At 34.1% G+C, this 26,500-nt stretch overlaps 1 protein-coding gene and 1 long non-coding RNA gene across 3 annotated transcripts in view; one reads left to right on the forward strand and one right to left on the reverse strand.

Moving 5' to 3' along the window:
* Positions 1-26,500, reverse strand: part of LOC123867863 — a 94,118-nt gene that overhangs the window by 44,089 nt on the left and 23,529 nt on the right. The window contains exon 1 of one of the 2 annotated variants that reach the window (XM_045910170.1): positions 10,854-11,048. The exons of the other annotated variant lie outside the window; for it this stretch is intronic. Within the exon in view, the coding sequence (XP_045766126.1) occupies positions 10,854-10,904 (51 nt within the window). The 5' untranslated portion in view covers positions 10,905-11,048. Of the gene's footprint in view, positions 1-10,853; positions 11,049-26,500 lie in introns of those variants that run through there. 2 annotated transcript variants of the gene reach the window in all.
* LOC123867868 lies at positions 1,780-24,530 on the forward strand. The gene is made up of 3 exons (XR_006796523.1): positions 1,780-1,793; positions 15,861-15,865; positions 24,381-24,530. It is a non-coding gene; the product is annotated as an uncharacterized LOC123867868 (long non-coding RNA).

Consider the following 26,500-nt stretch of genomic DNA (forward strand, 5'->3'; position numbering starts at 1 on the left):
CGATCTTCTTCTATTTCTTCAACGTGTTCAATTTGTTTAGAAACTTTTACTTCACCAATAATGTTGTATTAACGTGTGGCATTAATTCACACTACCTTAGTTCGTTGAAAAATTAAGTAGAATAATAAATAAGTAAGTAGTATTAAGTAGAATTTAGCTTCGTGTTAGAGGTTAGTATCTTGATAACGCCACAGGCTTCGTGGCACGTTTTGCGTCAGGTGCGAGCAACATATGACGTCGCAAAAAACTTCGCACCGACTGAAGAGGATCTTATTCACGTCATTATATTACTTGTATGTGGACATGTTTGAGACCCTTGTTCAGCGACATAATATGTAGTTGCTTCATCTAATTTTGTACAAAATTATCCTTATCATATAATAATTAAAACCACTATCTATTAGAACATTATTTATCCCTTTAGAATTCGCATAGAATGACGAGTAATCTATAATGATATGAGATAAAACCGAAAAGTTTCAATTACATTATTTTAAGGTCCTGATTTAGGATGTGTTTCCACTGAAGCAGACCAGAGCGGAGTGATTGCTTTGCTTGATTGCTTGAACTTGATCGCGCTATTGAACATGTTTTCAATAGAGCAATCATGTTTTTGGTAGATGACGTGATAAAATTGGTCGGAAACGAGAAAACGGGCACTAAATATGGGATTTTTAAATATGGAAAAATTAAAACTATGGTCAAACCCACATATTATTTTATAAGGAACACCTACTCATTTCCTGTTATCGCCTACGCACTGAGACATTCATATTTGACATAATAGATTAAAATTGCATCGAATTTTAGTGCCTTTTTGGGTATATATATTGCGTTATATTCGCTGTGGGTTTTTACGCTGCAATATAATGGATTTCAACGATTTAGAAAAAAAATCTTGATTTAAATTATCTACATCTTTTAAGGATTGCCATTAGATTGGGGTACGAAAAAAAAACTAAGTATATATTCATCGAAAATACATGTTGAACAATAAAATATAAACTTAATTAATATTTAGTTATCCAGCAAGTTAGTTACTTACCACCTAATTTGTAACATAGTCTTGCCATAGTAGGCATTTAAGTTGGTAGAAACTTAAAAGTAGCCACCTGCTAATTAGGTACATACTTCTAATTCTAAATATGAATTGCTACCTTCGATGAAGGATTCTATATGGATAATTACTACATAAATAGATTGGACCTTGACAATGCACACTAACCTAACTAACCCATATAATATGTATGCCCGATTATGGTATGCACCTGCTATCGTGCAGTTTTTCGCAACGTTTTGGCGGACCCAGGCAGGTGTGGGGCAGGTTTGAGCAGATGCGTTACAATGATGCTGAATTATGTTCGTTTTATTTGAAAAAGAGTGTCAAAATAAGTCTTAGTTTGTAAAAAAAGTTGTCGACAACCTGATTATGCATCTGTTTTAGAATAGATAAGTGTTAATGTCTTCTATCGGAACTTTGCCTAACGTGGTTTCACCTGTCCAACAAAAATCAGTCGCTGCGATGCCCTATTTTATTCATTTCGTTGTTACAATAAATAGAATAGGTATAAATCGACAAAAAAGGTTAAATAAGTCCATAGATGCTTAATTAGTGCGATTATATGAAAGTGAGCGTAACTACCTACTTTCTTATACATAATTGCACGTATCATACCTACCGGTTTGAACTAAAGATTTTCAGCCGACCGATTAGAATTAAAACCATAGATTTATAGTCAAATATCATTGATTGAAACCGTATAAACCACAGATTAAAGATATACTATAATTATGTATAAACTGCTTTTAATAATTATTTGGTTGGCCGCGGTCTCCATGGCGTCCTAATGAGGTATGGGTCTAAAAAATAATAATTAATTAAATTTAAATATTGTATTGTTTTAGGTCAAATGTTAACAGATCTGACAACTACTTGCTTTAAACTTAAATTTGTGCAAGCAATTTTATTTTTATCATGGTCAACATTTAATCGTAACCGTAAGGTAACTTTAACCCCTTGCCATGCAACTGGGCCTCAGTAAAACAAACTTACTTTTTTATCTATCGATAACCTGATGCACCTGTTCTATTTTATCGATGGCCGATGGGCGACGGTGTAGAAAGATAAATATGTAGGGTAATTCTACGTCGTAAAACAGTTATAACTAATGTATTTTTATCACATTGTCTCTACGTTGCGTTGATTAAAACTTCAGATGTCAGAACTACTTAACAGAAAATATTTAGGGAAAATCACTCGAATATTCCAAGATTATTGTGGTTGGAAATAAATGGCAATAGTAGGGAAAGTGACTAAAATAAAATGTGTTGTGGAATAAAATGTGTGTGGATATTTAAAAATTTACATATTTAAAAGTTTGGAACCTTCGTAGCTTAAGTTTTAAGTTTACGTAATTAAGTCAGCATTACATTAATTAATTATTATTATCTTAGAAATTACAGAGTGTACCTACAGTGAAACCTATGTACTTTGAATAAATCACTTTAACTATGACATTACCTATCTAAAATACTTAGATACGCGTGAATTCCATATTTAACGTGGATTTAAATGGTTTTGCCAGTAGGTACGTAGAAGATGGTTCAATTAGTTTATATACATGTATACAAGTAGAAAAGTTAGGTAAAAAGCTTCGGATTTACGCTACAATTCAACAATGCAGTAGCGGAAGGACACCAGCTGCCTACCGTTAAAGCCTACAAGCTGCCGTCCGCAGATGAATGCTGATTCCTCAAGTCACGTAACAAGGTACTGTTAGAGAATTAGAAATTTAAAAAACTGCATATGTCTTCTACTATGCTTACTATGCTATCTGTTTCCATTTACATATAAGTACAGGTAAGTAGCACTAAAATAACACTTTACAAATTCCCTAATTTAGCTGATAAGAATTTTGTGGCATGCTTCAATTACTCTTCTAGAGCTTTTGTTTAAAAGAGAATAAATATTATGTATTGTTTGATGCAAGTTCAGCTTATGAATTAGTAGTGAAGTAATAACTCCATAATTTGTGGATTTTGGCATATAATGAGATAAGATAATATGTGTTTTACACATAATATTGATTACAAATTAATTATTATCTTCATATTAATTCACGAGAAGAATAGCTCAAGGATAGCTCTTCCCATCGCCCGGTGAGTGGCTCTGAGCTTTCATAGTTTGGGAGCTTAAATACGAACTTTATTACTATCGTACGTACTTTTTACATGTTATTAAGAAGAAAGCTCGAAAAGTTATCGCATTAAAAGTAAGAACTCGTCAGATAGTAACAAACTGGTAGCTCCTGTCCCGTTACGTTCGGCGCCGGCAACTCGTTAAGGTTGTGAGCTTGATAGAATCGTACGTACGTAACGTACCTACCCGTGGCTGTATGTTAACTAGAAACCATACGTACTATATTAGTAGAGCACAATCGTAATACAAATTCGTTTATTTACATGACCAAGAAACGATAACTCAATTACGAAAATTATTTCTATCATTTCATTTTTTTGTTTTTAAATACATGGAGTCGTAGAACAAAGTAGAGTAGATTAGATTATGACGTAATTTTGAACGTAAAAGCTGTTGCTGTTGATTGTAAGTTATGACCTTATTTGAAACTAGAGGATGCCCGCGAGTTCGTCCGCGTGGATTTAGGTTTTTAATGATCCCATGGGACTCTTTGATTATCCGGGATAAAAAGTAGCCTATGTCCGTCCCCGAGATATAAGCTAACCCTGTACCAAATTTCGTCAGAATCGGTTAAATTGTTGGGCCGTGAAAAGGTAACAGACAGACAGACAGACACACTTTCGCCTTTATAATATTATAGTATGGGAGTATGGACTAGCTTTTGCCAGCGACTACGACCGCTGTACGTTTATAATTAATGACCCTGTGTTAGTCCTGGATAAATTAGTTTGCTATTGGTGAAAAATCGTTCAGTAGTTTCAGAGTTTATTGATTACAAACACAGAAATCTTTGCTTTTTATAATAATAATTTACATTAATACCTACCTAGTATAGATTGCTAACATCTACATTTAATAGAGACCTACTGATAATACTTTAACTCAAAAACTTACATGAGTCTCACTTAAGTGCTTCCTACTTTCTGAGTTCCTTGTAAACTAACTTATCTAACGCAAACTTATTTTGTTTACATTTCGTCACAACTCACAATACAGTGTAAATCTCGTGGAAGCTTATCTTATCGACGATGTGGACTGGAGCCTAGTGTTGCAATTGTTTCGAAACCTTCATTCGTCATCTCATCCATTAACATTAAGCTAAGTTTATCTGCGTGTCACGCTCCTAACAAAATAAGCCTATTTGTTCACTTTCTCAACCACTTACTTCACTTTGTTTCTTTAGTAAATAAACGTAACTATAAATTATAACCATTTCATTTGCCAGCACTAAATTGTGTGCACTTCCCCATTAATAAGGCTTGAAATCATTATTTTACCTTCAAACTTATTACTTAAACGTTTTTTATTCAAATACAAAAAAACATTTGGGTTTAGGAATATTTTAAATTTTTTACACAACTGCCCAAAATAGGAGTGTTATGTTTTCAGGGTTCATGTATGTACCTATGTGAGTTTCTTTATTCACAACACAGTAACAGTTCAGTAACACTAGCTGATGCCCGTGATTTCATTGCTATGGATATTGATTTTTTTAAATCCCGTGGGGACTCATTGATTTTCCGGGATAAAAAGTAGCTTATGTAAAGTAGTAATCCAGGGTATAATCTATCTCCATTCCGATTTTCAACCAAATCCGTTCAGTAGTTTTTGCGTGAAAGAGTAACAAACATCCATACATCCATCCATCCGTACATACAAACTTTCGCGTTTAAATGCCTAAAACAGATTTGGATGTATGGGGTATCGTTAGAGACCTTACATCATCCCGAGTGACAATGGCTACAATTTTTTTAAACAAAATTCAAAATGGCAGGGCAGTCTTGTTTTTTTTTTTAACTTATTTGTTATTTAATGTAATTTATTTTTAAGTAGAGGATGCCCGCGGCTTCGCCCGCGTGGATTTCAGTTATTTTAAATCCCGTAGGAACTCTTGAATTTTCCGGGATAAAAAGTAGTCTATGTCCTTCCCCGGGATGTATCCCAGGTCTGCACCAAATTTCATTTAAATCGGTTCAGTGGTTGGGCCGTGAAAACGTAGCAGACAGAGAGACAGACAGACAGACGGACAGACAGACAGACAGACAGACAGACACACTTTCACATTTATAATATTAGTAAGGATTTTTCATCTGATCTGTGATTGTAATTTGTATAATATTTTAAAATTAGGTAACTTATTCAATCCAATCTATCAGCTAGCAATTTACAATGCTTTCTCACGTTTACGAGCACAAAAAAATAAACACAACGCTAATAACTATTTATCTAATATACTGATTGTTTAACAATGCGTGAAAGTATTAGTCGGTAGGTACGTTAAGTAACTCAACGAATGGCTGCACTTAGTACAGTAAAAAATAATTCATTAAATTATTTTTCACAGATTTCTTCGGCAAAGAAAGAAATTACCAGCAGGGAAGTTCATTGTAAATGAGCTTTGTATGCATTACGTATTTACACAATTTTCAACCTGTATGCCGCCCTGAAAAAAATCTGTCAAGCAAACTGTTTATAACAAGTGTAAATTAAAAATTTATAACACCCCCGACAAGTGAAGGTTACAGTATCTAGAAAAGAGCTGATAACTTTCAAACGGCTGAACCGATTTTCTTGGATTATAGCTAAGAACACTCTCGATTAAACCACCTTTCAAACAAAAAAAAACCTAACCTAAAATTGGTTCATTTGTTTAGGAGCTACGATGCCACAGACAGATACACAGATACACGCGTCAAACTTATAACACCCATCTTTTTGGGTCGGGGGTTAACCAAACGCATGCAGATAACATTTCAATTAATGCTTTCTTAAATTTTATTTTCCGCAGGTTTTTGATGCAATAGTTTCATGGAATTGCTACTCGAATAAGGCCGACCTAGGTTATTTTCTATAATAATAATTATTAATATAACTTTATGTGCACACTTAGCGAGGAAAAAATTTCTCTATCTAGCTGCTAAATAAAAAGATTCCATGTACTTACTAATTAAATACAAAACCAATACGCTTTCTTTGATTTACAAAGAAATGTTCTATACTAGGAGGGTACAATTTCCACACGTTTTTGCTCGGAGGGAGTGCAGTGGTGCATCTACTGTAACATATAGAATTTATAATCGACTCGTAGGCAGTTTCTGACCACGATTTGACGCCTCTTGCTCAGCGTGGGAAGTGGCGATTGCACGATTCAATCATAACATAATTTATTCTCTTTCATGAAATGATTTACCTACCTACTATATTTATGACATATGAATATTTATTTGTATCATGACCATCTGTGCTAAGTTGGTAGAAAAAGGATTCTTTTTAGTAGGGTATACTGTATAGCATAGTGTATGTCTATGAGTAAAATACTTCCTGATTGAAAACGACTAAATATTGATCTTTTACGTTTTCTGTATAGACCAATAATGGCAAATATTGTGTACTGTACATCAATATGGTAAGCTCTGGAAAAGTTTAAGAAGTAGGTATATCTATATATTCTCTATATTTAACTTACTGTTTAGGGTTTCGTAGCCAAATGGCAAAAAACGGAACGTAGTCATTTGTGTACAAATCTAATATGACGTGTTATGACGTAATTAATTGAGTAATACGAAAGCACGTACAGAATGGTCGACAACCGGAAACATTTGAATAAAAATATATACAGTGAATTTCCCCTACGGAAGCGGCTCTCCTAAATATTGTTATATTCGTATATCTAAACATAATAAGCTAAATGTGTGTGAAGTCTGCCAATCCGCTAGTACTAATCAGTAGCTAGGCCAAGGTTGGTTTAATATGATGATGAAAATAAACTTTTTGAGCAGAAAACAATTGTCTTAATTTTTCCCTGGACTGATATAAGAGTTTTAACCTAAGGATACCTACTCTAGCCATCAAAATATCAAAGAAAATCGACTATCACTTAACACTCCAGTGCACTGTAGTTTACATCATTTATCAACAGCATCGTGAAGTCTTGTTAATGATGCTTTCAAAGCGTTGAAAACTCAATATTAAAGCGTAAATTAGTAAACTATGGCCTAAATAAAAGCGTAAACTAGTAAACTATGGCCTATTTTTTATACAGAAATCGTGAATGAAAGAAGTTGTAAAACACCAGTTTTGAGGAAATCTGATTATTTTCAGATGGTTTTCCATGGAAATTAAGACTAAAATGGCAAGTTTTTAACTAATGTTATTCTTGAACCATAAGCGGATACATCCCTATAAATACTTACTTATATCATTTTAAATATAAACAGGTATGTTCCGGAATGTGTGAAGCCAACATTAGGTATAGGTAGGTACTTAGATGCCTGTTGAAGCTACTCGTAGTGTACGCGTTGGATCGAAACTACGTGATCACTTGTCTTATCCAATGACATACTCGTAGGTAGTTTATGAATATTACCCATGTTATAAATGCAGAAGTGTGTTTATATGTTGGTTTATTGGTTTGTCCTTCAATAACGCTGCAAGTTGCAACGAATTAATCAGTTTTTTACATGGACATAGTTAATGACTTGGAGACCGACGTAGGTCACTTTTTATCCCGGAAAATTAAAGAGTTCATACAAGATTTTTAAAAATCTAAATCCACGCGGACGCAATCGCAGGCATCAGCTAATTTACTTATACGTAGACTCAAAAATCAAAACGATGATTTACAGAACGATAAAAAAGACAGAACCCGTAATTGAACATGGTCCACTTATGTATTTCTTAGTAGGTATAATAAAGCGATCCATTTACGGCCAATTAGGTATAAAAATTGCATGGGCAGATACTCTGAAACATACTTCTGATATGTACGTCGGTTAATCCGTATTACTTAGAAAATAAGGTCAACAATCCATTGCACGTCCGATATTTAATTTAGTCACGTAATTTACACCGTGTTGGCGGTCACGCTTTGTACTCGTTTGCAAGAAATCTAAACAGTAGGACGGTAAAATGCGATATCTACCTACTTACATTTATTACTAGAACTTAGAAACAGCTTTGTTTGCGATTTTCAAGTTACAGTGATTCGATGTACATATGAATATGCATATGAACGTAGATCAGTCCGCAACCGTCCGGAAAACTCGAAAGACTCGACTGAGTTTTCCGGATTGGGTAATCCGGAAAACTCAGACCGACTTCGTGTGGTCCGGAATTTTTTTTTTCTTCTCTCGTCTGGCTTTACACTGATTAGCCAATGTCAAGTGTGTAGTTATTTACAAGTTAGGAAAACTATATGTATAAGTATGGACTTCGTCTGTGCTGGCGGCCGCCGACATACACGCGGCGCCCCTTTAGAGCGCTTCTCAGTCAGTTCCTCGGTCAGTTCCACCACCAATAAACACCAGCGGGACACAAATACCGGCCACTTCTAACAAAAAAACACTCCAAAAAGTCACAACACGCGCGCCAACAAACGCCACCACAGACAAAGTCCTGGTCCGGAATTAGATGTCGGATGCATGGGAGGTAGGTATATGTGTAGGTAATGCTTAGTACACATTTTCAAAATAAGTTTTACAAAAATATTATGCTTTCTCGTTCGGTATTATTAAAGGTACAGTAAAAAATGATAATAATATTTATTTTAAGGTCCGACTTGGTGGGATTATTGTAGCAACTCTTAAAAATAAAGTAGAGCAAGAATGTTGAAATGCGAATATGTAATTATGCTGATCGTAAACTTCCGGCTCAGAAGCTCAAATATAAAATTAAATACTCGGATGAAGGTATCAAAAATATTACCCCAAGATTATCTTTGCTTGTCGACGGTCCATAACTACAAGCCGATCGCTTATCTCTTGCAAAATATCTTAACGTTTTTAATCAATCTTACAGAGCACGTCTGTGTCGATTTCTGGGCAGTAATTGAAATAAACAGATAGGCAGTTGTTAATGGCAGGCGTCAGATCAATATTTCATGAATAAAATAACTATTTTTAACCAAATAGTGCTTCACTGCAATCAATCCAAATAATAAGTGATGATGCAGTCTAAGATAGAGCGCACGTGCTATGTGATAGGTGCTTATTTTAAATTATGGAGCACCCCAATAGTTATTATTATTAAAGTATCTCGTATTTGTTCCCTTTTGTACGTGCCTGAACCTAAAAGTTGGGTGAAAGAGGTCCTGACTCCTGAGGCGAATGACTACGCGGCTTAAAAAACCAGACAGCGCACCAATGCAAGCCTTTTGTGCAAGACCCATATCAGCCAATTTATTTGTTGTATCTACTTTTATATTCTGTAGTACTGCTATAACTAACTACAAAATTTTACAATTTAGCATAGCATTACTTTTTGACCTTAAAAGTTTAGAGATTTGTAGTAGAATCAAATTAGGATCAATGGTGTAAACTGTAAAACCTTATCAAAGAATTAGGCTCTTCATCTAATGGAGCTTTGTACAATAGCTGTGAATGATGATGAGTTTTTGAGATCTAATCGTATAGGTCATATTAAAACTTAAAAGCCTCGTCCAACTGTGGTGCAGTGATGCATACATTCAGAATAGATAGGTAACATAGAATTTTTAGGTATACAAGTTTTCCTCAAACCAATGCCAATATATCGAAGCTTGTTGTTTTTATGCTTAGCTATGTCTACTGTTAATTTTCTTATATTTTAAATCTGAAAAAAAAAATATGTCAACGTCTTATTTTAAATGTATACGCATCATTAGCACTCACCTCCCGAAACGAACTAAGACCCTAAAGTTTAAAAGGCGATGCATTTTACATACAACCAAAACTGCCCTATTATAATGGAGCATCCCTTTGCCCTTTGAAATGGGGGGATCGGCCAACCGTGCAATGGCTACCTGCGTATAAGTACCTGTATACGAAATCCTGGTCCATAATTACGTACGATAGGTACACAAATTACTATAATACTATAGGTGACATCCATCTCGCTTTCGCATCAACATAATACCGCATACATTCGGTTTTCTCTTTCACACGCGCTCGTTGATGTCTTTTACTGCCCTTTTTAGGAGAGCAGGACATCGGAAAACCAGAACAATCTCCCTATTATGGGACAGAATTCACTGTCATTTTTGTTCGTTTTATGCATTTCTTTCGTTTGCAGTTAGTAACAATTTTTCTGTCGTTTGTTTTATACAAATTAGTTAAAATAGGTAAATAAACGACATCGAAAGTCGAAACCAGTTGTGTTTAGTGTACCTAGTAACTACCTACTTAGGTAGTTACTAGTATACTTATACTTATTATGTTAATCATGGAAAGTAATAGTTGAAAAGGAAATAGGTACATTCCATAATCTTACGTTAGGTTTATGAAGATATTTCCGAGACAAAGTGAATTCAAAAAGGCATCGTTATTTTGAAAGCCCAAGTACCTCCCTCGGGAGAGAAAAAGAAGGATTCACGAAGCCCGCGTTGGAATCCGGCTTGCCTTGAATTTATTTCATACGAATTATGATAGTAGGCGCATTATCTACAGCCTCTTTCACTTTTTTAAGTGGCTAACTAAAAAGATTACATAGATAGGTAGGTATATTAAATGAAAGTTCGGTTCTGTGGACTCAAGAAAGTTTCATCAAAATTGCTTTATTCGATGAATTCTTAGCAAACATAGTTCTAACAAACTTTTTATAACCTTACATTGTTAATGCAATAGTAAAGGGGAGAAAATAGAGAAAATTTCATTCATGTAATTGAAAATAATAGGCTCACCTTTGCGCTGTGGTAAAGAGCGCTGCTCCGGGTCATCTTGGCTTTCGTCATCGTGTACAGAAATCCGTTCAGTTCACAAAAAACACAGTTCGCATCACTTCACTAAAGTGTCATTTTGTTGGTAAACGATTTGACGATGGGAAATGAAAACTTCGCACGCGGGAGTTGTGTTTACAACGGGAGACAGTACGTGGGAGTGTAGTCTGTAGTGGCTAGTGAGGCGCTCACGCCGGCGGCGACTGCAGCGCCGCCGTGGATGCGGTGGCGTAGCACGGAACTAGCACGTTAACCTGTGACGGCTACGGCATGGACCGCTCTACGCTTGGAGGCTTTTGGCGGCCATTTTGTTTATGACGTCCATCGCCCGCGGGACTGCGGCTAACCGCGTAAACAGCTTTGGTGAAACAGGATTTTTAGACTCTCTTTTTACTTGAAGAGAAATTTGTACTTACCTAATATCTTATTTTAGTACCTACCTAATGTAATATTTCTTTACTGAGCCGTGATAGCCTAGTGGTTAAGGGTTAAGAAGTCCGTCCGCCTCCTATTCGAAAGGTCGGGGGTTCGAACCCGGGCACAAGCCTTTATAGATCTAATATTTGATACTTGATACCTCTACGAGTTCCTAAGAAAAATTAGTCCTTGATATAATCAGACAGACGGACCATGAAGAGATTCTACTTATAAGGGTTCCTTTTTATCTTTTCACATACGGAACCAGTGAAACAACTTAACTATACTTAACTATGAAGAATAAAGGATTAACTACATAGGTACATAATTATATGGAGCTACATAAATATTACTAACACTATTAACGTAGTTTCCATCAATACATTCTAATAATACCGTAACTGTGTACTAACTCACGTATAATTAATTAATACCGAATAAAAAATATAATTCCATAAACGTGCCCGCGTGTAAAGGTTTTTTGGTCGTTTAAGGCAGGTGTTTGATGAAAAACTGCTCGTCTATAGTTTGCAAGGGGATCTGACAGGATGATGCTTGATAAAAAACTTAAAAGGATGTTTTATTTAGTCGTTCTAAGGCCACCTTGCGATTTATGATTCTATATTATGGACATGTTATAGGAACGAATATAGGTATATCAATTTGTAATGTTTCAATTTACGCGATAAGTATAAATGATGTGTAGAAATTATCTATAATCTATATACTATATGAAACAGATCATTTCTACGCATCATATGATGATTTTTATTGATATCAATAAAAACTTGACTAGCCACTACACTTTCTTCACGTACTTAGATATGTTTTTTTAATGAGTCCATAGTGACACAAGGAATAACAAACTTAATTTGCTTTAAATCCGCTAAACCAGATAATTTTGTATGGTACAATGCAGCATGCAATACGTACTGCCCGCTCTCCTGCTACTACGCATGCAGGTAAAGCATGCCAGCTTGGCGTGATACAGCTGGACCAGTATTTGTATAATTACACCTATAAAATAATCTGTATCAGCAAATAAATAAATTGAATTGAATTGAAAGCAGTACTATTATTACTCGCAACACCACGTAAATTTTCCAAAACGCACTGTACCTACCTACGCACTTTTTATTTTTACACCGAAATATCTTCAGGAGATGTTGAGTCTACATCTCCTCAAGTACTTACCCAGATTTTGCAATTGCACACTGTAGGCTCTAAAATGCAGAGTCCATAGCGCAAATATCCACTTAGCGACGTGTTTTGCAAAGGCCCTAAAATAACTAACTAATTTTAGTTGATTGATATGATTTTGATAATGTAGGTTTTTCTTTTTATAAAAAAAAGGCTCATACCTTATAGCAAACATTCCTTCTTGTGAAAATCTACGCACGTTAAAAATTACATATTCGCCCTGCACTCCGATTGTATTAATATAGTGTATAGTACTAATATATAATATATTCTGTGACATATAGGTACATAATTATGTAAAGAGAAGGAATAATCATGACGTATGCGTTTTGGTAACATGGAACAAAGGTTTCAAATTTCTTTTGTCTAAGCGCACGTGTGTAATCTAATCACTATATAACTGTCCCGCACGCCAATGTAGTCTCTCAATCCATCAATGTTTATCAACGAGAACTACAAAATGTCTCTAGCCGCTAAAATAATAGCTCATAATCTAATATCTTAAAAAAACTATGCCATCATTACTCAAATTATGGCGTCAAATTAAAAGATAGTTGTAAATAGGAAACTATTTAAAAAAACTTATTTATTAAATTAAATCATCACGATTTTATTAATAAGCATATTAAGTTTACATAACTCCTCGTCTAATATTCATGTAATATTAAGAAAAGAATAAAGCTTTTATAAAATCGAATAAAAACCTCGTGTCTAGACTGAATCACCTTTTACGAAACTTCAAATTAAAATTGGTAATTCGTATCTATGTAATTTACAGAACATCTTCAGTGAGTTTAAATAGAGCTATCAGAATTAGATTAGGGCAAAAAACCGGATACAGATTTCGTGCCAACCCCAAATATCCGACAGAAGTATAATTTGATTTCACGCCAGCAGACCCTTTACAAGGAAAAATAAAGAAGTAGGTATACTTAACTACTTTAATCTTAACAAGACCTGTGAAGCAAAATCCTGTTAACTACTATTAATTGGTACCGTAACTATATCAGCATATTTGAGTCTTTGGCTTATTAATATCAATCTTTTTTAGTATTATGGTAGTCACAAAAAAGAAAACAATGTTAGCTGACCTTTCCCTTAGATTTATACATATTTTAGAAGATTACGCCACGTTGAAATAAATACAAAAAAAAAAATATTGCCAACACTTATAAAATATCAACTTCAATATTAATATACGTCGGCATGTAGGTACCCATTTACTCAGTAAATGTCATCTCCAAGACACCAGCTTCAAGGTCTTTAAGATGTTTTATAAAGCTTCGCTGATGCGCCGCGTAGAAGCCTTTCAATTATTATTAAAAGTGCATTCCTTGTATGTACCAAGGATATGGAATGCAGAAGAGTTTATTTTTAAACATGACTCGCCTTGGCTTCGCACAGTAATAATATAAAATTCAATTATTGTCATCAAAATTTCAATGTCGAAATATTAGTTCGTTCAAGTAATAGACACGTTCCGGAGGAAAAAAAATCTGCTTGAAGTACCTACAACAGAACTAATTAGCCTTAGGAAAACCTAAAACAAAAGGTAGACGGAAATTATAGTATCTTGCTAGTAAGTATGTATTTTAATTCGTTTTCTGTTTGAAGCATCATGGCTTCTAAACGGATGAACCAATTCCTATTGCTTTTGCTAGATAGCTATACTTAAGAGCGTTAACGCATGAGCCTGCTTGGCAAGTTTAGGTATTTACCCGAGGTTCTTTGTTTGTTTCCGTGAACGGACGTACCAAGTTCAGTTTAGTTTATAACAAACCGTTTTGATCCTAGACGATTTTCAAACGGATTATTTTTTCAATATTTTTAAGTATGTGGTGTTAGTTTGTCGTTTTTTTTAAAACAGTGATGTTTTTTAAAACAGTGTATTGTCTTTATAGATTAAGTACGAGTGAATAAAACTTATAATTGTAGTCAGTACTTAATACTAATCTTTTATATACTTGTGTAAGTATAAGAGAGTCAAGAAATTATACAAAATTCAACTTTCCCTATACATATTTACGAAAATATGGTTCCCTTATCATGCACAGTATAAATAATTACACCTACTATATTAATTTTCACATATATATTTATAAAGGCTGGTAAAATAAATGTGAAATCCGTCTAAAATTTAAAAAGTCTTAAATATTTAATTTGCAATATTATCGAAAATATAATGCAATGCTACTAATACTCATAAAGACATTGAGCAATTTTTCTTATTTATGGTCCTTTACAATCTTTTCAAATTTTATTGTTAGTACTAAATCGTACTTACCGTAAGCGCAAAACAATGGACAGTACAATGAAAGGGATTAACAGGTACAAAAATGCAGATGTTACACTTGAGTAGGTATTTATTCATCAAAAATAAGTGCACTGCTACGCGAGTCAGCTAGGGATACAAAAACAAAATGAGATAAAGTTCAAAACTGAAAGTACAAAAACCCACCAACTACTTTTAAAGACTTCACCGCAGATGATTGATTTATATTTGAATATGTATAAATCATTATATACATGTATTGGAAATTTTCATAGTACCTGCTATGATTTGATATCGAACTCGACCCATCTATTCAAGTTTATTTTTTCTTGATATACATTTCTTTTTCATGTCTTGTGTAGGTAATACCAATTTCGATATACTTTTTGAGTTTTGTAGGTTATATCTCTTACATTCGTTTTGATTATGATAAGTTCTTTTATGACATATCAGAAAATTTTATGACATATGACAATATAGCCTCTAACATACGGAATGGTAAAGCTAAGCCAAAGAGAGATCTCATTTATCAAAATTTAATGTGCAGTTTGGCAGTAATAAGTGAATTGATGAGTCGATAAACAAACAAACACGCAACACAACACGTGACAGGTTGTGATGGCAATAAAGGTAGGGACGCCCCGCACACCCACACAATCCCTGGGCTAATCCGGTGCGGGATAGCGCGGGTGACGTGCGGGTGTGCAGAACGTCCCCCGCCTCATACCTCGATTGCCATCTCGACCTGTCACGTACTATACATAGCTGCCGAAAACTCAGTCCTCCCTTAGTTGGATAAACAATTGTTTTATTCAAAAATAAAACCATCATAAAGATCCACGAGGGATGACCACGTGCAAATGATAGTAATTATCCTATTGTTTCAGGTGTTATGCTCGAGTGTACAATGTATACAACCAAAATCTAAATACAAAATACCGTACTAATGCTGTAAAAGACAATAAACTAATGCTATTATGCAAATGCAAAAAAAGAAATCATAATGGAATACAAGAAACCGCGCTAATGCCATAAAAGGACGATGAATCATCAAAATTTTATTTAGCGGCTAGGACAAATAGCAAGGGTATTGGCATATAGCATTGTCAGCCGGTAATAACTGTAAAACTATAAGCCTTTAAGAATATTTAATTCTGAAAAGTTATAATTCTAGTCAATAACTAATTATACAAAATTCAACTTTCTGTTTATTTAAAAAACATGGTTTTCCTTATCACAAACAGTATAATGAAACCTTGAGTATTGAGTTTTACAAATTTATAAAAGCTTTTGAAATAAATGTGAAACCCATGTAAAATTTAAACAGTTAAAAATTTAATTTTTAGAAATTATTAAAAATATAGATCAATGTCACTGCTCTGATAGGCATTAATCTATTCTCTACCGAAATCGCGTTTTACTGTTAAATTGTTCCCTTTCAATGAAAGGGAACAATAGATACCAATGCAGCTATTTGCTCGAGGCAATACTTATTTATTAACTAGCTAATGCCCGCAGCTTCGCCCGCGTGGATTTAGGTTTCTAAAAATCCCGTGGGAACTTTTGATTTTCCAGGACAAAAGTAGCCTATCCGTAATAGCACGTCCCCGGGATGCAACGCATTTCTGTACCACGTAAAAACATCTAAACGGATGATCCTTTAAAAATCCCGAGGGATCACCAGGATTTAGGAATGCAATTCCTTACAGCATCATATACACAATTTAAAAACATACAAAAAGTTTTTATCTATCTTTAAGAAAAAATAGCGAGTATTAAAAATACCTAGTATTGAGAAGTGATAGTCGCACTACAATTTCAGGTAAATCGTAAATAATCCGATAACAATTGCTAAGCTAACAAGCGTTACGTCCGTTCTCGGAGAGGCCTCGGCCGGTACTGATTTCCTAGTTCAATTTACTATTGCTCGTTGCACGGTTTTGTAGTGTGTTTCAAGATTATTTTTTGGAAAAAAATATTAATTAAATTTAGATTTTTTTTTCTGTATATATTGCCAATATGTTCTTCTTTAATGAGTACTTAGTTTTATTTATAAATGAAGATAAATAACCCACCTAAATGACAGTTTTATGTGTCTGTAGTTTTACGAAATTATGACTTTTTTGTTTGAATTTTTATAATGTAAAAAATGCCAAACGAAAGATTTGGTTCTGTCATCTTATTAGTTCAGGACCTTTTCTTTGGTAAATATAATTCTTTGTGAGAATCTACCAAGTAACTTTTGATGTAGTGAACGTCAAAGATGACACGAAATCCAAAATTCAGTAATAGTCTTTTGGTATTTTAGGCAATAAAAGATAAACTATGAATAAATTGCAAAATGTTGTCTGTCAATTTAATAAAACAGGAAATATTCTACAAAGTAGTATATAAATGTTTTACATAAATGCAATGTTTAATAAAATATAGGGGGGCAAAATAGCTTAAGAATAGCTCATACCGGTTCAACACTCTTAATAACATACCTGAGATATTTCTATGCTGTTTTAATGGATTCTAATGATAGGGTCAGACTTTTGACGGAGGCCCTCAGCATTAGTTAAAAATCAAGTAAAAATGTCATATTATTTTGACTTCCGTTAGGCATATTATTATGTAAAGAGGTATTATAATGTAAGCGAAATAACAAAAATACACAAATCATAGAAACCAAAGATGTCGCCTTACTGATGGGCAGAATAAAGTCATGTAATTATTATTTATGCCTTCGCTATTGAGCCGAGTAATTAGAGAAAGAAACGTGTTAATTATCAGCAATTACTTAGCGGCCATTGCTGTACGTGTTTGATTTCAAGTTAGACAAGTTATATTAGTAAAAAGTTCGAGTGACTTCGTGTAGGGATTACTAGATGAACAGCTTTTATAGCGTCATGTAGGTACCTAAACCACTTACTATACCTTCAAAAATAAATGAAGATACATCGTCAGCTTGGATCTAGGTTCTTAAAAATACCGTCTGAACTCCTTGATTTTACGGAATATAATGTCACACTCCAGGTCTTTAACTATATCTATGGAACAAGTGTAAATTAAAAATTTATAACACCCCCGACAAGTGAAGGTTACAGTAATTAGAAAAGAGCTGATAACTTTCAAACGGCTTAAACGATTTTCTCGGATTACAGATAAGAACACTCTCGATCAAGCCACCTGTCAAACAAAAAAAACTAAATTAAAATCGGTTCATTAGTTTAGGAGCTACGATGACAGATACACACGTCAAACTTATAACACCCCTCTTTTTGGGTCGGGGGTTAAAAACTCACGTCAATACGTTGTTCTGTTGAGACGTTTATTGGCTTGTTTATTGGTTTTTCACTCACAAACGAATATACAAGCCAATAAACCAACATACAAACATACTTTCGCATTTATAATATGGATAGTGATTAGTAGGCGATCTATCTAGGTGCATAGGTATTTTATTCGTTTGCCCATATGTATTCGATTATTATTTCTGAGCTTCTTGAAGGATTTCAAGTTTCAACACAGTTTTCAGTATCATTTAGAATATTTCTATATTAGATTAGGCCCATGTCAAGTTGTGGCTAGTTTTAATAATTTTTATCTTAACCTGACTTCTAAAAAACGATAGCAAAGGCAATATAAATATTATGATCGTCTAAGAATGAAATTAATTTTGACCCCCTGTATAAAAGTGCTTTATCAAACGTTCGGACTTTTGTTTTATTCACTAAAATATAGACGACGTCCAAACATAAAGGAAAGCTTTAATCTCCTATAATACCAATCACAAAGAGGTAAGGTAGCTGCATTATTATTCACCACTACTTTTTTGTAAGTCAACAATCAGGCATTTCACGCTTCCCTTTTCAACCCTTCAGATCAGTAAAAAAGCAATTTAAAACTCTTTTTATTGTTAAAGAACTTACGACGTTGATCCTTATAAATCTATTTTTAAAAATACAGCCTTAACTTTCAAGACATAAGAGCCATACCACTTTTCTCCATCTTTTGATAGAGCCGAGAGCTTTATAGCAATGATTATTTTTTTATTTAAATACTGATGATGGCTGACTCTAATTTGATTTTTAATGATAGTATCTTAGGCAGAAATTAATGGAATGTTGAAGTGCTGGAACATTTATCCGCGCTGTAGTTTAAGCTAAAAGTAGGTCTACATTTAGATACATCTAGCAATTAAAAAAATAGGTAGTTCACATTTTGACCCTATTAACCAAAAAGTTTAATATTCTGAACAGTAGTCATAAGATAAGAACATGCAAATTAGTTTAAAATCAAAATTCAAAAAACATTAATCTACAACGGCCCTTATTCTGTTCGTGCTTAGAAAGTAAAGCTTTTCTTAAAATAGTAGCTTTGAGCCCGGGTAAAAGACCTGGATGACGGTTTAAATTTAAAAACAGACGGGTACACAAAACAACGAACTAGTTTTTGTATCCTTTTCCTTCACATAGCGCCATCCCGTTTGCACTTTCATTTGCCTCGAAGCCTTTTTGCTTATTTAACGGAAAATTTACTTTATTCAGTGAAGATAGAGTGCAGAATCGAACGAAATCATACTTTTTTTGAGTCTGTAGTAAGACGTAGTAAAACCAAACAAGTTTTATGCTAAGAAGTAGACTAACCTCTTTCCAAAAATCGTTTACCGTTAACAAAACATTCAAATAGAGGTACCTTAGTGAAAACATTCGCGAAGAGACAAACTATGTAAATACATAATTGTAAGTAGGTACAGTCTACCTAAATGCGTGTACTTAGTATAGTGTGTAAAGTAAGTATTTTGTGGATTCGAATCATTAGCAATAAAGATTTAGTTTTAAACTGAATTTGGCTATCAAATCAGTGCGAATCAAATTCATTTATCTTTTGGTCATGTAAAAGGTAATTGATGACTACAAATGGAACGATACCTAGAGGCAACGTAATGACAATGACGTAAAGTGATCAACGGACACTACATACGCTCAGAATTTTATTTTTCACTAAAAAAAGACAAACTAAGTTGCACATCACTGTGTTGACTCTTGAGGATGTGCTACTTACTACATTGTAAAAGTTAACTTACTAGTAGACTTTCGAAGCTAATAAACGCCTGGAAAATAAATATAGCAATTAAGGTAACTCACCACAATTGCTACTTTAAAACTATAAGGAACCCAAATCGAAGCCACAGTGAACTAGAGTAGATAGAGACTCATCATCATCAGTCTGTAGACACCCACTGTTGGACATAGGTCTTCCCTAAAGAGCGTCACCACACCCGGTCCTCAGCCTTCCTCATCCAGCCACTTGACAGACAGAATAACGATTCGAAATACGACGAAACGCTACCGTGCCTCCTGATTACTACAGTGAAGACAAAGATATCTTTGATAGTGGGAAATGTTTGACAATCAACAATCTTTGACCAACGCTGACCAAGTGTGAAGAACACTCAGGCATGCAGGTTTCCTCATGATGTTTTCCTTCACCGTTGAATAGATTTATTTATTTTGGCAAAAAATTGGATTTTTAATAATCCCATCAGGCTTATTGCGAAACGATCGATTACGTAATTATTATTGTCACGTTACGTAAAACTGATTTCAAATTAATACCTTACTTCCTCTTACAGCATTAATTACTCGAACATTAGGTATATACGTGACGTGACACCTTACGATGAATCTCCAATGTTCGTTCTCACAGGGTTCAAACACTCTATTGTTCTCGATATAATCGCTTCCCAGATTGGTAAACTTTCGAGGATTGATATGACACATTGCACATTACCGCTTACACACAACACCCGATTCCCATGACTACATTCAAGTAGGATATTTAACTACGATAAAGTGCAACATGACTATAATCTACACTGTAAACTATTATCTTTACTAATATTATAAAGAGGTAAAGTATGTAAGTTTGTTTGTAAGAAGTAATGTCTGGAACTAATGAACCGATTTTGAAAATTATGTCACCAGTAGAAAGCTACACTATTCCTGAGTGACATAGGCTACTGGGTACTCGTACTAGCTACCCGTGCAAAGCCGGGGCAGGTCGCTAGTAATATTATAAATGCGAAACTGTGTTTGTTTGGTAGGCTAAAATTCAAAATTTACACCTTTTATCAACGATTTTGTTACCAATATTATAAAAATAAAAGAAAGTTGTAAATGGGAAAACTAGTATGTACCTATTTACTTGTTGTCTAATAAAATATACATATTTCAAGTTGTCTGTGAAGTTGTAAATCAGATTTTATAATAAAACTGGATTACGACAGTTGAAATAATCTATCTCAAGAAGAATGTTTAATTTTACATAAGTTTCTATAGTGCAAACTGCAGTGGTATTCATTACGAACGAATGGGTACGTAGGTCATATGATCATAAAATGTCTGTAAAGGCTGAAAATTAATTAGTTCACAGAAAGAATAATAATTATTCAATAATATTACATATAGATACCCAAAAACTAATTTCTATAAAGTTTGGGAATTTGCTTAGGTTCTAGTCAATGGTAGGTTCAGGTCTTTAATTATGTTTATGAATTTATCATCATGTATAAGATTTTCTATCTTATACTAACATTAAATAAATAAAAAAGTCTACACACAAGGTACACAGACGTCCACACTTTCACCAGATTTCAACGGCTGTTAAGAAAGAAAATATTTGCCTTTAGCGAACATTGCAAAAACATTCGTGTCCACACACAATCTGTTATGAAATCTTTATTACGTCTAGACATTCCACGTAGTTTTTAAACGCAGATTTGGAGATAGATTTTACACGCTATCTTGTGTTAAATTCATAACTTGTGCAGACAACATAATAACAGAATATAGACAGGTAGATTATAAATAACTCAAAATTTAAAAACCCCCGACACAAAACCTCTATAAGAAAACTAGAAAAGAGCTGATAACTTTCAAACGGCTGAACCGATTTTCTTTGATCATAGCTAAGAACACTCTCGATCAAGCCACCTTTCAAACAAAAAAAAACCTAAATTAAAATCGGTTCATTCGTTTAGGAGCTACGATGCCACACACAGATACACAGTTACACAGATACACACCTCAAACTTATAACACCCCTCTTTTTGCGTCGGGGGTTAATAAAGCGAGGTATATTGCTATTTTTACATACCGGCAAAACCAATATGATGATTTATAGCAGTCTATATAAATGTAGTATGTAGGTATATATGCACCACCCTTGTAGCTCCTAAACTTAATAATACTAAACTAAATAACTAATTTCGATGAATAAGGCGTCAAGGGTGTGAAACGATTCGTTAATATAACAATAGGTAATTAGGTAGGTATTTACGTATCGTAATGCCAGAGAAAAGGCGTATTTTGCAGTACTGAAAATCCGAGCTGGATTTTCCGTGGTGTAACACTAATAACATGGTCAATCCGAAAATAGACCTGCTGGGCTGTGTGTAAGTATAATAACTTAAAATTTAAAAATCCCTCACACAAAAACCTCTATAATAAAACTAGAAAAGAGCTGATAATCTTCAAACGGCTGAACCGATTTTCTTCGATTATTGCTAAGAACACTCTCGATCAAGCCACCTTTCAAACAAAAAAACTAAATTGAAATCGGTCTATTCGTTAAGGAGCTACAATGCCTCAGACAGATACACAGATACACACGTCAAACTTATAACACCCCTCTTTTAGGGTCGGGGGTTAATAAAATTAATTTAATTAGCAAGGATTTTCTGAGACTAACAACATGTAATCCAATGCTGATCACCATGCCTGTCTTACGAGTATTTTCAACGATTAAACTATTATCTTGTATTAGAATTTGGACGTTTTATTCGTACTGCTGCGTTGCGAGATGACCCAAAATTTATCGTTCCTACGTACAAGAACGAATGAACAGTTGCGGTAAATATTTTATGAGTAATATTCATTATATAATTTTATACTTATAGGTGCTGGCTGCGCCGCGAAGCGCGACCGGCCTATATTTCCCACGACGGCGCTCGCGACGCGACGGGCGAGGTGCTGGCGATCGCCGTGAGAGACGTCCCTATGACTTCCAGGTTATCAAATTATATTGATGGACAACCAAGCGGAAACTTAATAAAGACTAGCTGATTCAACCCGGCTTCGCTCAAGCGGGACTCCTGAAAATTCTTTGTAGTACCGTATAAAGGAAACCGACTCGTACCTACATTTATTTAAATCCAGCAGTTTGAGATTTACATTGATAGGTATGTTATTCAGTCTGTTTCAACTTTTATATACGAGTACACACATAGGTAAGCAATAAAAATGTACCTACTACATAAATCTGTTTGTAGAACCCCTGACAACCCCCCCACAACCTCGATTAAAAGTTTTAATAAAGGTCACACCCCTTCGAAGATTCGCTTCCATTCATCGAATTCACAGTGCCAAAGGCAACACGTCGAAAACTATCAACTTGTCAGCATAATAATAGGGGTTAGTATTTGTTTTTATGACTATAGGTATGTTTCAGAAAACAATTTCTTAATGCCATGTGTGTAAAAGCTAGCCCACTGTACAATGAATGCAGAAAATTTGCATAATGGCCAGTTAGATAGACACAATGAAATTACACAGGTAATCCTTTCCAACCACATCCTTTATGAGTTCATTAAAATGAATGTCTGACTTCCTCACAATGTCTTCTTAAAGTGTTGGGTAGGTACCTCTACCTACTTAACTTATCAAGTTAGTTATAACTGCAGTTGAGTGGACTGATTCTACTATCTAGGAATTTATTTAAATAAGTTTCAAGATATTTTATAGTTTTATCATAAAATTTATTTTATTGACGTTAAATACATTTAAAGCTTTTAAAATTTAAAATATGAAACTTAAATTTACATTAACATTAAGTTTCCGACCAATTAAAAAATTAATTTGTGCTAATGTGAAACGTACTTAGGTTATTTATTTGGTTATAAGAAAATATTAGACTATTTTAAAATCTATCCACGTGCTGACTATAAATGTACCAAACTTTGAGTCCCACACCATTTTTTTTAGCAAAATCGGTCCACTTAAGGAGCCATTCGAAAAAATATTGTAATTTTTAAGTTTTATTACTTACAATACAATACAAAATACAAAAATATTTATTTCGGTCAACAATTTTACATAGAATACATTGAAAGATTACAGAGAGATAACCAAAGTAAAACGAGTGTAGATAAGAATACTATCTGCAAATAAAGATACATAGACCTTAAAATTAAATAATTATTAACTACTTATACGCTTATCGACCATAGACTGTGATCAGCCAACCTTTGACCACCTGTGGCAATTAGAACATTACCCCAAAGACCGACCACCTCTGTCTTGCTTCGCTGATTTTCCCACACGAGTGGTTGGTAGCGATGGTACGTCTTAGATGTAGAGTTTTAGAACAACAGTTTTCTGTTGTTCTAAATTTTCATTTGTCACTATATTTTGGGTTAATACATTGTTAAATAAACAAGTGTAAATTAAAAAAATTATATCACCCCCGGCAGATATTCTAAGTTACCATAATATTGCATTGTAGTCAGGAATCGGGATTGAGTCCAGAAGACAGGTCTTGCATATGAATATTGGAAGACTAATCCCTACACCGGCTGAGAGAACAATTGATAATCCTCAAAAGATTAAACAGATTTTCATCGAACGTAACTAAGCACCATCTGGATTAAACAGGCTTTCGAATAAAGGAAACTCCATTCAAATCGGTCCATCCGTTTGAGCGCTACGATGACAGGCAGACACAGATACACAAATACACAGATATATTATGTATACTGAATGCTGATACACATGTTAAACTTAGGTAAGTATATCAACCTTTTGTTTGCGTCGGGGGTTAAAAAGCTACTTTCGTTTAATAAACGTTAACGTGGTGGGTAAAGTAGGTAACTGCAAGGTTGATTTGGGTGTTGGGTGTGACAAAAATCGTTAACTTGCTCATAAATTATCCAACCAGAAGAAACAAAATGACTCAAGGCAAATATCTCACAAGTTATAGGCAGTAAACTTTTTTAGTTTATTAGTTTTCAAAAATGGATGCAATAAACTCTGTCAAGTGACAACTCAAACAAACAGCGCAAAAAAACGGAATTTTAAATCGTATTGTGCAGGGCATAAAAGTCTGTATTATAAGGTGGTAGAACTCTAAATGACCTGACAATTTTATGTCGTTTAAGTGTTATCAGTGGTGTATTTGAACAATAGAAGTTTTTCCAAGTCCAAGACAGACTGAAGCGATACAATTGGTGAGTCATCAAGTCGCAGGTCGGGAGGCCACGGTTCAGTCACTTTAATACACTTTCGTGTAAATTATGCAAAGTTTTCAAGGCGATATTTTACGATAACTCAAAAAAGTGATGGAATAGGTACCTAATTCCTTTTAGTTCTTAGCTGTAATGATTACCAATTCTGATGTCATCTTGTACTGTAGCGAATTATGAGAGATTTTTTTTTTATTTACTATAGGTAAGCGCTTGACCACAATCACACCTGATGGAAAGTGGTGATGTGGTCTAAGATGGGACGCGTTTACCTAGAAGGTGCCTATTCACTCTAGAATTAGATGAACTAATATCTAAATAATTGATGATGCATTCTATGATGTAAAGGGAAGAGGTGAATGATGGAATAAGAATAGTTTTCCTTTTCCAACTAGTTTTTTGTTTGTAATGATTACGTATGAAGTTTAATCTCAACTTTTGAGTAGCAAATTATGAGGGGTGAATTCATTCTACAATGTAAATGGAAAAGGTGATAGGCGACCACAACGTGAATCTATACGATTTAAAATTCGGGAAGGTTTATGACATAGAAACGCTTTAAGAATTAAAATTCTTCCCTTTGTTAAAGCTATTAACAGACATACCTACTTCGTTTATGATTATTACTAGTAAAAGCGGCTGATGAGAATGCAATAGCTCTGTTTTACAGGTATGCAAATTACAGAACAGTGCAATGAAATACAGATACAATCTGCTACAGGGCATTTCATTGCTAAAATTTTGCCAAATTAAATAACTAAGGAAGAAGCAGATAATAATATATGTGTGCCTGTTCCTTAGCATAACTTCTAATTAGACTTTAGGATCCTGTCAAGCGAAAAAGATAATAAATGTTCAGTGAACCGTAGTGTCATGACTCGTGCGCCTCTCTATTGATAGGCCAGTGTGTCTAATGGGTCGATGTTATCCATCAATTCTTTTATAGCCCACAATTTAAATAGGTAAACTGAACAACAAAGTTTCCTGCTGGACATAAAGCTTCTTTACATACTTGACTGTTAGCAACACTGAAAAGTTATTTAACAAATTAAATTAAAAATTAAAAATTAAAAATAAGTAAGGTAAAATACATTTAGAATAATTATTATTTTAAGATAATAAATAATAATTTTTAAATTTTTTGTTTTTGTTAGGTGTCAAAATTTTAAATAAATAGTTTCACACAAATCACAATACGGTTTTGTGCCGTTGTGTCCAGCTCCTCGCGACTCACTGGTGGTCATTTCTAGAATTACTGTCTTCAATTCAATCTATTCTAGTTCAACTGAAAGGAAAAACCACTCCGCATGAAGCAATTCAGTAACTTTTTCACATCCCTATATCTTATAGCTCCCCACAATAACAGACATTAACAATTAATACGATTGTAAATTAACATTTCAACACTACTTAAGTACATAAATCTGATACCCGAAG

This window comes from Maniola jurtina, chromosome 8 (genome assembly GCF_905333055.1).
Source record: "Maniola jurtina chromosome 8, ilManJurt1.1, whole genome shotgun sequence".
Lineage (NCBI taxonomy): Eukaryota > Metazoa > Arthropoda > Insecta > Lepidoptera > Nymphalidae > Maniola > Maniola jurtina.